At 48.0% G+C, this 14,064-nt stretch overlaps 1 protein-coding gene across 1 annotated transcript in view; it reads right to left on the bottom strand.

The window, feature by feature from the left end:
* The window catches only part of LOC147021978 (AP-3 complex subunit mu-2-like), a 43,489-nt gene that overhangs the window by 24,814 nt on the left and 4,611 nt on the right, over positions 1-14,064 (bottom strand). Inside the window, exon 3 of the mRNA XM_085892473.1 lies at positions 2,724-2,895. Coding sequence (XP_085748599.1) covers positions 2,724-2,895 — 172 coding nt within the window. The remainder of the gene's footprint in view (positions 1-2,723; positions 2,896-14,064) is intronic.

Genomic DNA, 14,064 nt, shown 5'->3' with positions numbered 1-14,064 from the left:
ACGTGGTCTGCGGCCCTTTGCGGTGGCTCCTCGTGGTGGTGGTGGCCGAGCAGCCAGGGTCGTGGGTCCGTGGATTTCGGGACATGGGTTAGAGTCCCACCGTGGTGGGTTGGAGTCCGGTGTGACCACACGAGGCCAGGCTCTGTTCCCCCAGCTCGCCTTCCCTCTCGAGCTGAGGGGCCGAATAAAGACCCACGGGGTCCAGTGTGTGTGTGTGTGTGTGTGTGTGTGTGTGTGTGTGTGTGTGTGTGTGTGTGTGTGTGTGTGTGTGTGTGTGTGTGTGTGTGTGTGTGTGTGTGTGTGTGTGTGTGTGTGTGTGTGTGTGTGTGTGTGTGTGTGTGTGTGTGTGCGCGGCCAAATCTGTTTGGTAGAATTGTTTAAGTGTTTTCTTTTCATTGTACATTGCCTGCCTGATATTCGGTTGTAACTTTGCTCTGTGTCTCCCTTCCCGATTATTGCCCCCATTATAAATAAACCCCCAATTGTTAAATGTTCCAGTTCGTTGCCTGTCGTTTCTACCATTGACCCAGCACGGTGTGTATTGGGAATTAGGGAGGCCGTGTGCCGTAAGTTGTCGTTTGGACTGACGGACTTTGATAATTCCACTCGGTTACACCGGACCGAGGTCGCGAGAGCAACCCGGTTCGACAGAGTCCGTCGAGGGCGAGTTCCCCGGTAATTTGATGACGTGGGTACTTGGGTATATTGAAATTAGGCAATTAACCCTACCCCACCAAAATATTGGCGACCACGGTCCGCTAAGGGACCCGTGACCTTTCGGACTTATCCGAGAGTCACGACCTAAATTCTGGGGTGTTTGGTGGAGACGACCCTATTGCTCCCCCTCGTGGTCGTTTAATCACCACCGAACCCCGGGCCACAACACGACAACCCAGTTCCAAAATGACACTTCCTCTTCTCACTCACTCCAGCTCCTCCTGAACAAATGCAGGGCGGCCACGCACCTAACCCTAACCATAACAGCACATGGCAGAGCGATCTGTTCCACGTGACCGACTCAGTGCAGAACCACCACTTCTCCTGGCACAAACAGCACAATGACAATGGATATGGGGGTTTATAATAAAAAGGAGGGGGGAAGCGGGTAGACACAGGTTTGCAGCATAGACCTGAGACTTATAAATCAGTCAGACTCCTTCCTGCTTGCACGAGACACAGCCCTTACCACCAGAAAGACCAAAAGTACACAAACATACCACCACCACCACCACCACCACCACCACCACAGTCCAGGGTCCTTTAGTTTTAAACATTGGAGAGGAAATTATTTTTAAATGCCAAATGATGAGTGCACTGGTGGAGACCTTCGATTGTGCTCATGAGATAATACCCTTGTTAAAGCAATGAGTCATTTATTGCTTCCTTTCAATGCAACAGAATGACAGTCACAGATTGACAAAAATATTATTTTTAGGGGAAAAGGTTAGTGTGGGAAAACAACAATGGAAGGCAATGGATCCACTGGGAGTTCAAGGAAAACATTAACGTGGAATGGAAAGAAGTAATCTTAATGATGGCACAGTAAATTTATTACATACTTAAAGCACATTACCCATCAAGTGACTGTATCACCCACACCCCCCCCCTTTCCAGTGACTGACACACACACACACACACACACACACACACACACACACACACACACACACACACACACACACACACACACACACACACACACACCTGTACTGTGAGTAAACTTACACATGCAATTCAGAAAACTCAACCCCCCCACTGAAAGTCCAGCCCCCCAAAGTCTCAAATCACCCCTCACAACTTTGTCCTTTACACTCACTGCCCCCCCACCCCCAACCCTAAGGCATCAATCCTCTCCCCACTTCATGCCTTAATACCCTTTCCTGACTCAACAACCTACCCCCCACCCCCACCCAACTCCTCAGTCCCCTCGCTCCACAACTCCTTAGCCCCCCTCCTCTCCCACTGGAAGTCCTCAACCCCCCTTCCAAATCCATCCCATCTTTACCCCACCTCCTCACCCTCTTCCCGCTCATAAAAGCAAACGGGTACTCACACATCAAAACAGCGGAATATTTAATGCTTTGTACTCTCCTCTCATGCCGTCAACGACTTCACAGAAACCGTTATTGTTGCCCGTGTAACTCACAATTTTAAGATAAAATGGTCAAATAACAGCAAGGGCGTAACCGTGGCAGTAAAATCACTGCTTGAGACTGAGAATGCCACAGAGTTACTTGGGCAGTGCATAAACAACAGAATGCTGCCTCGATCGCCGAGCCCTATCTTCACAAGGCCTGTGATACCTTTCGGCTCAAAATCCTTTTAACTATCGCTTTGTTAGTTTTACACTGCAGGGAAAACTTATAGGGAGGGCATGGCGATTGTGAATTTGACAGCTTCGAAGAGGTCTTTGACTTCACGTTGCAGTAAGCGCCAAAATGGCAGCTGCAGTACAGAAATTGTGGATGGAGTCAGGCGAACTATCCAACCAATAGGTGGAACCTGGATGCACGGACGAATGGCTCCTTTTAAATTATAAATTTGCATTTATCCAAAAACAAAATGAACAATAGAAATTCATAAACGCTTCATCGTATTTATGGTTTCAATTCTTGTTTATTTTCCATCGAGCTTTGATAGCATGCCGAGAGTCGTATCGTAGTTGATGACGTTCGATTGAGCAGTCTTCACACAGTTTAACCTCATTTATTTATTAAACTCACCGGTGACGGCATTGACGACGGAGCGCAGGACGGTGGGTGGTCGGATGAGCTCATGAAGAATGTTCGACTCGGTTGCGAGTGGGAAACCATTATCCAGCATCTCCTCCAGGAGTTCATACACCAGCACCACCTGGTCTTTCAGCACTGTGTCTGACACTTCCCCAAAATAATCCTGTTGGAGAGAAAGAATATCAAACTTACAATATGACACCGAGCGACCACTTCAGGCTCTTGTCCAGATATATTTGATACCAGCAAATAACACCTGTTGCTTCGCTGACAGGTATATTAAAGGGAAGGGGGGGGGCATGGAGAATGAAAGTGGTGGAGGAGAGAGATGAGGAAGAGAGGGGGAGTGAGGAGGGGTGGGGAAGGAAAGACTGTGAGAGGAATAGTGTGAGAGCCCAGTGACGTTTAATTAAAGTATTGAGCACGAAAGGTTTCAAGGTGTCATGATGGCCCATGGCATGAAAAAAAAAAAATAAACCGTTTCTTGAGTTCGGCCACCGTGGCCTTCAAAGGTTTTAGGTCCCTGAAAAAGGCCCCTTTTGTACTTTTAATCAAACTATCGAGCACGAGAAAAACGAAAATTGAAATCATCGATTTATTGACCTGAAATCATGAAATGACAACTCAAGAATGAAAATACGCAGGCTTGGCTGAACAAGAAGGCCCCAAAAAGGGCCCCCAGTTTGTTTTAATAAAACTTTAAAGCACAAACTCCAAAGTGGTCTTAAAATACTCCTATAATGTCCAAATCATCAAAAACACCGCTCAAGAAAAAATTACCTTGGCCCGTCAAGACAAGAAGGGCCCAAATTAGAGGAGGTGCTGAAAAAGGGCCCAAATCGGACACTTGAAAAGAACGCGCACGGGCTCAATGACTGAATCGGGTATGTACTGCAATCTTAAAATGACAACTCAAATAAAATACACAGGCTAGGTTCAACAAGAGGGGCCCAAAAGGGCCCAAAAGGGGCACCCAATTGGAAATAAGAAAACAAAACTAACCTAAACTTTTTCAGAACAGCAGTTTGGTATTTTTTGTGGTATTTTTAAAGTTCTCATTCCTGAGAGTAGACCGAGTTTCTCTTTTATCTCCAACTGTGCATCACAGCACTGAGAATATATTCGTAGTGCTGTGTAGCGCTGTGTAAGTCTCGTGAAGGGGAGGAATCGGATTAGATTTTCGTACTCGTAGTGCTGCGTTTGGACACTCGAACATGGGTTCAGAACAACAAATGGATCCCAGTTACTAGGAGTTCAATAATGACGACCACAATGATCAGCCAGAATCTTCATCACAGAGTGACGACAGGAATACACAACATCTTCCGGACAGTGACCTGCCGTTCACAGACCCGGTGCCAGAAATGAGCTCAGTGGAAACAGAAGGGGAAAAAGACAACGAAGGATCCATTGCAGTTACTCCGCAATCAGGTAAGCCGGTATACCACACCATTCTGAAGAACAGATAAATTTAATTCCAGTCTGATTGTTTTGTTTACAAGTTCATGTTCATATTTCAGACAAGTCCTTCCTCGGCCCACCTGAGCTCCTGACCACTTACAAAGCTTTTGTCCGTAGCCTGATTGAGTACTGCTCTCCCCTCTGGGCTGGTGCTCCTGCCTCCCACCTTTCTCGACTTCACGCTGTAGAAACAAAGGCATTTAGGATCATCGGCATCTCCCGCAATGAAGCTGAGTCTTTGGGCCTCTCACTCAATCACCGCAGGTTGGTCGGTGGTCTTTCTATCTTCTACCGTCTCCTCTCCAGCCTCACCCCCTCTCTCTGCGATTTGTCCCCACCACATTTCCGCAGGGCCCTCAAGGTCCGCCAACAACCCACTTCTGGTAAAACTACCACAATCACGAATCATTGCTCATCTTCACTCTTTCATTCCTCTTTTTTCCCGCCTTTGGAATAAACTCCCTCACTCTATTCATTCCCATTCTTCCCTCCAGGCTTTCAAAACAGCTGTTCACCACCACCTCTTATCATCCCCCATCCAAATCCTCAATCTTTTCTACCCCCGATAATCCACCCAAGCCCACCTCCTTCAAATTCCCTGCTTTCCTTCCTGAAAGTCCCTGTAATGTCCATCTTCTATTCCCCATGTTCCCCGTCCCATCCCTCTCCCTTCCACAGATCTCCAAATGTCTCTGTTCCCCACTATTTTGTCCTTCCCACTCCCTCCCCTCCTGTCTCATGCCCCCCTTGATGTGCGTTGTGTGTTAGCTCTCACACGAGCCTCGACAAGGTATACAAAAAAAAAAAATAAGGCCCAATGGATATGTATCTTTGTAGCGATCGTTTCACGACTTCCTGCCCTAGGATTTACAGTGTCCCACATATGTCTTCCAGGAGGAGCATCTGAGGCGACCCCGCCGACACGCTGCATTATTCCTGTGTGTCCTGCAGGATCCTGCGGTAATATCCGAGAATTGATGCCCGACAAATTGAAGGAGATAAGAAGTTCAGCCAATTCCAGACGCTTGCTGAAAAACTTCAGTTTATCCAAATATCGTAGCGTGGTCGAACGTTTACCAGAATTCCCGTGAGATTCCGACGGGTATCACAGCAAGTGTTAAAAAAACTTCACTGCCGTATCATCGAAATTGCCAGTTACCATTACCAACCAAAACGTCAGTGACGAACGCAACATACAGTTACGTCGCGTCACTTCTCCAACATCATCAACGTCCACTGCTGGTATTTTTGGTGACGAATGTCTGTTTTGTAATAAGAACATCAAATGCCGACGAAATGGTAGTAAAGAGAAACCGGGTAGGATTGAGACAAAACAGGCCGAGAAGAAGATACGACATATATCAACAATGCTCAAGCTGCAAAATGTCTTGGTGAAGATCTCAGGGGTGGATCTGATTGCAAAAGAAGCCAAAGTACGTCCATCATTCATGCCGATCCGAGAAAAATAAAGCCGCAGACAGAGTGAGCGCAATGGAGGAGGATATACCTACTGAAAAGCAAGTCTCGAAGGATGTCTTGGAATTAATATATGCATACGTCGAAGAACACGTAATCCAAAGGAAACGACCGGAACATCTGAAATCAATTTTCGATCGATATCTGGATCCAAGTGAAGAATTTTAGTTGAAAAAAAAAAATCACATCACTGTGAATCAGAACTTCGGGGCGAAGTACTGAAGAAGAGATTTGCAGGCCAACTGATAATGAATTCATCAGCTAGCAAAAAATATGGTGTGATGGTCCATAGCGCGGCCATTGATTATTCGTCAGTGGAAACAGTTTACGATTTCAAGTCATCACCCGAAGGGCAGGGAACGAAAGCCGCTTTAGTGATGCGGAAGGCGCTGAAGTCGGTGAAGAAAGAGCCTCTCACCGATCCGCTCACAATTGACTCACTGAAAAAGGGTGAAGGTAATCCACCTGAATTGGTCGAGACATTGTACAGGGTCCTATTTGGTGGTCCCAATGTCAAAAAACATTCAGAAGCTGTTAAACGCCGAGCTAATGCCGCCAGTCAAGATGCGCTCTTCATCGTATCAGGGGCCACCATGAAACCTGTCAGGCATATTCTGATCGCCATGGCGCTGAAGTCATGCACCAGAAGTCGCCGTGTATTGACCATCTTGAATCGGCTCGGATACTGTATCAACTACACGGCAACCGAGGAGCTGGAGACCGAATTAGCGTATTCCATTCTCGACAGGAAGCTCAATCGCCCGGATGGAGCTGAGGTGGATGAACTGGCGGGTCTGGTGTTTGATAATTACGACAAGGTCGTACATACCCTTTCTGGAGCAAACACATTGCACGATACCATGGGTATCTTTTATCAAACCAATCCCGCGTGGATTGGAGTACCCCTTGGAGAAGTGTTTCCGGAGGAGTCGATGCCCACTGTGTCGTCCCACAAGCGGCGGCCAAGACAAAGTAAATGTCCAAAGTGCGGCACTGGAGACATACCGGAAGAAACACCGCATGGACCGCTTCACGTACGAAAACATGGGTGTATTTAGTCTAGCTGATTAGTCTTAAAACGCTAGAAAGTTGGACTGTATCTGGATGGCTGCACATGCTCTCGAGATGGAAAATATTCCAATGTGGGCCGGCTTCATGGGTCGTTTCTATGTTTACCACCTCCTTAAACAACGTGTCCTCCACATGAAAATAACATTCTGGAGCCGCCGACGAGCAAAGATGTCGTTGTCCAGACCCTCAAAGTGACACAGGCATGCGCTGCCGAGCTCGGGCAGAGGTATGGAGTCCTGACTTACGACTTGGATGTGGCAAAGGTCAGGTCAGGTATGGGAGCATGTGCCAGAACAGCGCGTCGCTGCGTCCACTTTCCGCCAGTACTCCAGGGGCCTCCGTCTGGCCATCCCCCAGGCAGATGCCAGGCCCATCCCCATCTCCTTGAGATGATGGTCAACCTGTTGCAACCATGAGGCACGTGGTCGACCCACTGGCCTCCTCCACTCATGAGACTCCCTCGCTGAGAGAATCTGGTGAGCAGGATCAGAGTCAGGAAAACGAGCCACATGTCCATACAGCCGCAACTGACGCCCACGGACTATGCAGGTAACAAATCTCATCCGAGTCTCTCTCAGCAACCGCTCGTTGGACACAAAATCCGACCAGCGATAGCCAAGGATTCTCCGAAGAGACCTGGTACCAAAGGAATTAAGTCTCCATCTCAGATCCTTGGTCAGAGTCCAAGTCTCGCACCCATAGAGCAAGACTGGAAGTACCATGGACCTGAAGACTCGGACTTTCGTCCTCCCACACAGGTACCGGCAGCGCCACACCCCATGATCCAGTGAATCTATGACTCCCCAGGCCCGACCCAGACGTCTAGTGACCTCTGACTCGCAGCCAGCAGAGACATGAATATCACTGCCAAGGTAAGTGAATCTCTCCACGACCTCAACATCCTCACCACAAACAGACACAGACAGGACAGCAGCATCCAAGATGTCACCGAAAGCCTGGATCTTAGTTTTGACCCAAGAAATCCGTAATCCCAACGGCTCCGACTCCTCATTCAGCACCTCGAGGGCCCCCAAGAGGATGTCTAAAGTCTCCGCAAAGATGACTACATCATCTGCAAAGTCAAGGTCCGAGATCTTGACATTCCCAAATGACACACCGCAACTTGATCTCTCCGACATCCTCCCTAGAATCCAGTCCATACAAGTGCTGAAAAGTGTGGGGGCAACTCCAGTAACAACTGGAAATAAGTCAGAGATGGTACCACCACACTTCACAGCACTCTCAGTACCAGAGTAGAGTTCAGACATCAGATCGATCAGTTTTGGTGGCACCCCACGAAGACCAAGAATCCTCCAGAGGACATCCCGATTCACTGAATCGAACGCTTTACAGAGATCAACATAGGCTGCAAGCAGCCCCTGCCGAAACTCTCGTCTGCGTTCGCTGAGGACACGAAGTGCAAGGATACGGTCAATCGTTGACCTCTTTGGTGTAAAGCCTGACTGCTCTGGACACTGGTGCTCAAGCAGATGGTGGCGAACCCTATCGAGAATTATCCGAGCAAAGACCTTCCCCGGCACTGAGAGCAGCGTCACCCCTCGGTAGTTGTTGCAGTCTTGGCGATCACCCTTCCCTTTCCAGAGAGGGACAACAAGGCCCCTCTTCCAGTCAGTTGGGATGATGCCTGTGTTCCAGGCAGAGCACAAAACTGCACGCAACGACACGAGTGCAGCATTTCCACCAGCCTTGAGAAGTTCAGCATGGATGCCACAGATCCCTGGAGCTTTTCCCCGTTTCAACTGGTTCACCGCAGCCCGTGTTTCCACAAGCGAAGGTGGACCACAGTTGATTCGAGGGTCAGCAACAGAGATTGTAACACCCTTGACGTCCAACTCGACAGTTGGGGGATCAGCCTGGTACAACCGCTCAAAGTAACCGGCCCAGCGGGCCTTCACTTCAGACTCCTCTGTCAAGAGCCTACCACTCTCTGCTCGAACTGTAGTGCTCCGAGGGATGGGCTTGGATGAACGTAATGCGCGAATTCCCCTGTAAGCGGGACGAGAATCACCTGTCCACAGGTGATGCTCTACCCCCTCACAGATTCCTCGCACATAGGCCTCCTTGTCCACCCTCAGTGCACGTACAGTTTTACGCCTCAGCTCCCTGAACAGCTCAGCTCTGCCATTCAGCCTGGCCCTGCGACTCTGGTCAATGGTCAATGGTATCCAGTGTCCCTTGAGAGACAAAATTCTTCTTTGCCCTGCGGTGAGCTCCAAGGCATCCACCGGCAACATCAAGGATGGTGGTCTTGAAGGCACTCCACAACTCTTCAGGACCCCCCAAAGCACCCAGACCCCCCAAGTGTCCACTCAGCCTGTTCGCAAACTCCTCAGCTACTCTCTCATCCCTGAGCTTGGCAACATCCAGCCTCGGCTGGGATGGAACTGAGCACTCCGGTAGACCCTGCAGTTCTGGATCATCCTCCAACGACCGTCAATGAGGACATGGTCAATCTCCTTTGCCACACCGCCAGCGTTGGAATACCAAGTCCAGCGATGAGCTTGTGGGCGCTGAAACCATGAACCAGCCACCCGAAGTCCATGACTTCTTGCAAAGTCAAGGAACTTAGTGCCAATCTGGTTCATAGTTCCTGACCCATGGGGACCAACACACACCTCATAACCATCCCTATCAGTTCCAGTTGATGCATTGAAATCCCCCAAGACTAGAAGTGTATCTCGTCTGGGGCACTGATCAACCACAGACTCGAGCGTGGCGTAGAATGCATCCTTCACGGTGAGATCACTCGCCTCAGTCGGAGCATAGACAGAGACCAGGGAAATGACACCTAAGGAGTGACGAATCCTTAATCTCATAATACGCTCGTTGACCGGTGTTACCTCAATTATCATTGGGGTCAGCTTATTGGACACAGCTACAGCAACTCCTTGGGTATGGTAACCATCAGAGCGACCAAACCAATAGTAGGTGTAACCACCCACCATTATCTCGCCGCAATCCGGTCTCCGAACCTCAGAGAGAGCTGCAATCCCGATGTCCAAACGCTTGAGCTCAGATGATAACAGAGACAGGTGATCATCCTCTCTTAGGGATAGGACATTCCAGGCACCCACCCGAAGGGACCGCCTCAGGTTAACCCAAGGAGACCGCCGTCTGGTGGACGACACCTCAGCACCACTCCGACACACTCTCCCGCAATCTGACCCAGGGATGTTACCTTGTGGTTTCCCTCCTATCAAAGATTGGGGGTCCCGAAGGCTTTGCCCCAATCCCGTCATCCGGTGAGCTGCCCTGCGAAGGGAAGCTGCACAGGAGGTACTCCCACGGAGTGGGTTTTCAGATTTTTTTGCGTTTTTGCGTTTTGCGGCATGTGGCAAAGAATGCTTTGAAAATCCAATCCACTGAAAGCCCAACATTTGATGATGTATTCATCCTGTTCGGTGTTTTCCATATCTCAATATGTCTATTCAGAGAAATAGGAAAGCTAATCAGTGAATCCGGAGGACCACAGCTCCTGGTTGATGCAGACGTCCTTACATCTGGTTCAGTACGTGGCTTCATCGAATGCACCAACTACAACCACTGCAAACGTCTGCACCCAATGTTTGCCTTAGCCTTACGCGTTCTTCACTTCAGAGAATTTCTGACCACGTACGAGAACTTCGACGAATTGGTTACTCGGATTCATTCTGTGGATATGACCAACGCCCAGTCAATGGACACCATGGCTGAATCTCGGGTCATTAATGCAGTACCAGATGAGGACGGGAAGTTGGTGCAGAGCACACTAGATGGCGAGTTGGGCAAAACCGTGCAGTTTTGGTTGCAGTACATTGGCGACCTGGATTTGTTTCTAATCATGGACAGAGCTGTCCGCACGAATGACGTTGACCTGTTCATCTGGGTGATTACACATGTGACTGACGTATTCTTTGCCACAAACCGCCACTATTACTCAAGATGGATGACGAAATATCAACTTGATTTACTGAATATCGAGTTTACACACCCTGGACTGATGGAGATGCTACGGCAAGGGCTGTTTTCGTGTCGCAGAACAGAGAACCAGTTCAGCCGACTGCCCATAGACCTGACCTTCGAGCAGACGGTCAATTGTGATGCTTCTTCAAGGCAGACGGGACTTACGGCATCAACCAACAGTTACAGCGGGCGCCTCCAGTGGAGCGTTACGAAAGGGACTCGAGCCGCGCTCATCGAAGTTTTATTCGATATGGTCGGGATGCTACGAACAAACGATGCACAGGCGGAACTGTCTGCTAGCCGCATACAGCAAGATAATACCGATCTACAGAAACTGATGAAGAGTATCCAGACATCGGCATACCCATTCAAACTCGATACTCTTGATCTGATCAACGTCAGTACGGGAAAAAGCGTGACGTCTGAAATCACTGAGTCACTTCGAAATATCGCTAATGAAGGTCGCAAGCGACACATTTCATTCATCCAAGAATGCGCAAAAGATGCTGACAAATTTGAGAAGCCAATCAAGAGAAACCAACTCAAGACATTTTCAAATCAGGGAGCGAAGAACCCAAGGGCGCAAAATCCCACCGTCGGACAGCTTCGGTGTACCAGAGACATATTCGGCAGAATAGCCATTGTCGCGTCACAAAAGAAAGTCGATCGAGACTCCAGAGTACCTGCTTTCTCACCCTCTGATGCCAGTACCTCTCACAATGTGCAAAACGGACGGAACAATATAATGCACACAGAAAAGAGCGCCCTTTCTCTGTACTTGAACAAAAAAATATCACAGCATGGAAGTCCACCAGCTCTTGATGGTAACTGCCAGCTCCGACTCCTCCCACCAACTTATGGAGGGTTATCACAATCAATTATTCATGCTGTTGGTGCGTACCCATCCACGAGGGTCGATATCGTCTTCGACACCCATGAACGACCTTGGATTAAAGACTGTGAACGGGAAAGACGCGGCGCTGAAGATGTACGCAACACGATCGCTGGCCCAGATCAAATCCGCCCTCAGGATTTGAATAAGGCTCTGAAATCTACGTCATTCAAAAGCCAGCAAACGCTTGTTCTTTTCAAGTGTCCGATTTGGGCCCTTTTTCAGCACCTCCTCTAATTTGGGCCCTTCTTGTCTCGACGGGCCAAGGTAATTTTTTTCTTGAGCGGTGTTTTTGATGATTTGGACATTATAGGAGTATTCTAAAACCACTTTGGAGTTTGTGCTTTAAAGTTTTATCAAAACAAACTGGGGGCCCTTTTTGGGGCCTTCTTGTTCAGCCAAGCCTGCGTATTTTCATTCTTGAGTTGTCATTTCATGATTTCAGTTCAATAAATCGATGATTTCAATTTTCGTTTTTCTCATGCTCGATGGTTTGATTAAAAGTACAAAAGGGGCCTTTTTCAGGGACCTAAAACCTTTGAAGGCCATGGAGGCCGAACTCAAGAAACGGTTTATTTAGTTTTTCATGCCATGGGCCATCAAATGACACATTGAAACCTTTCAGGCTCAATACTTTAATTAAACGTCACTGGGCTCTCGAACTAGAAGGGAAGGCAGACGTGTGCTGGAGCGTTAATTACAATTCATACTGTCTCATCAAAATGCTTCTGCATAGAATAACAGTGAAGATGGAAACAAAATTACGTCTGAAATCCATTTTCTACCGGTCACACTATAAACACGGTCCGGAGAAAAACACTGCCCAGACACGTCTGGAGAAAAAAAACCTGCCAAACGCAACCAGAGCCAAGCCGTCCAGACACAAACATTGCTCGGACACATCCAAAGACAAAGTCCTATCCGGAGGCAAACTCCCGTCCAGACACATTTGGAGACAAACACCACCCGGACACATCCGGAGCCAAGCTGTCCAGAGACAAACACCGCTCGGACATATCCGGAGCCAAGCTATCCGAAGACAAAATCCCATCCATCATAAATACCACCCGGAGCCAAACTGTCCAAAGACAAAGACCGCCTGGAGATAAATACCATACCGCCTGGACAGAGACAGAGAGAGGTGTGGGAGGAGGGTGCTGCACTGTATTGGGAGGGGGTAGAGCAAGGATGGGACAGAGAGAGAGAGAGACACAGAGACAGACAGAGACACAGAGACAGACAGAGACACAGAGACAGACAGAGACAGACAGAGACAGACAGAGACACAGAGACAGACAGAGACAGACAGAGACACAGAGACAGAGAGACAGACAGAGACACAGAGACAGAGACACAGAGACAGAGACACAGAGACAGAGACACAGAGACAGAGACACAGAGACAGAGACACAGAGACACAGAGACAGAGACAGACAGAGACAGACAGAGACAGACAGAGACAGACAGAGACAGAGACAGAGACAGACAGAGACAGAGACAGAGACAGACAGACAGAATATGTAATACTTTATGAACACACACACACACACACACACACACACACACACACACACACACACACACACACACACACACACACACACACACACACACACACACACACACACACACACTTTTATTTGTATAGATTTACAAAAGTTAAGACTCATGGAATTGAAAGATCACCAAAGTAGAACTGAAGATTAAGGAAGCCCAAAATATTTCAAGTCCAGCCAGTTGATCAAACTTGGTACGAGTTAGGGACATCGAATGTGGCACAAAGTTGGTTGGTGAGGTACTACAGGGTTAAAAAGATTTACCTGACCGCAAAGGTAAACTTTTATACAAGTAATTCAAAGCAGCCACAACCATGAATCACGAAAGGAAGTTTTAAGAGCTAAACATACCATGGAACAATTTTCCCCATGTATCACAAACCTACATATTACAAGTGCAGACATGATGGGCAGGGTGATTTGAGAAAAGGAAGAGGAGAGGATGTGGGGGGAAGAAAGCAGATGAAGAGTTTGAGTACAGCTTATAAAGGGATCAAGCAAATTAACAAATAGGAGGGGAAGAGGAGTGGAGGATGAGGGGAGGAGGAGGGGAGGGGAGAAATACTGAACCCAGCAAGTACAATGGTTGGGTTAGGAAGGTTAATGGGGGTAATAAAGATAATGGGTCAGAATTCACTCCATTCCATTACTGCAGTGCCTCATTGAACAGTTTGCACAGTGCTCGGGTTTCCTAAAAGACTACAACATATTTGTAAACATTGAAAATTGCAACAATGAGAAAAAATATATCATTTTCTCAGAAACCAAAAACCCATAATATAGACTGAATGCACCTTTACAGGTGTCCATTTTAACCCTGGGTCATCAACATTCAGTTCAAGGTGAATGGAAAGTTGAATTTGTTGAAACATAGTCAGGAAATAGTTAAAGTTCATGTTTGTGAAAGTAAGAG

Source organism: Eptatretus burgeri, chromosome 8 (genome assembly GCF_056783735.1).
Source record: "Eptatretus burgeri isolate ZD-2024b chromosome 8, Ebu_testis_v1, whole genome shotgun sequence".
In the NCBI taxonomy this organism is placed as follows: Eukaryota; Metazoa; Chordata; class Myxini; order Myxiniformes; family Myxinidae; genus Eptatretus; species Eptatretus burgeri.
The sequence above is the reverse complement of the archived record's forward strand: the minus strand, read 5'-3'. Positions and strand labels throughout refer to the sequence as shown.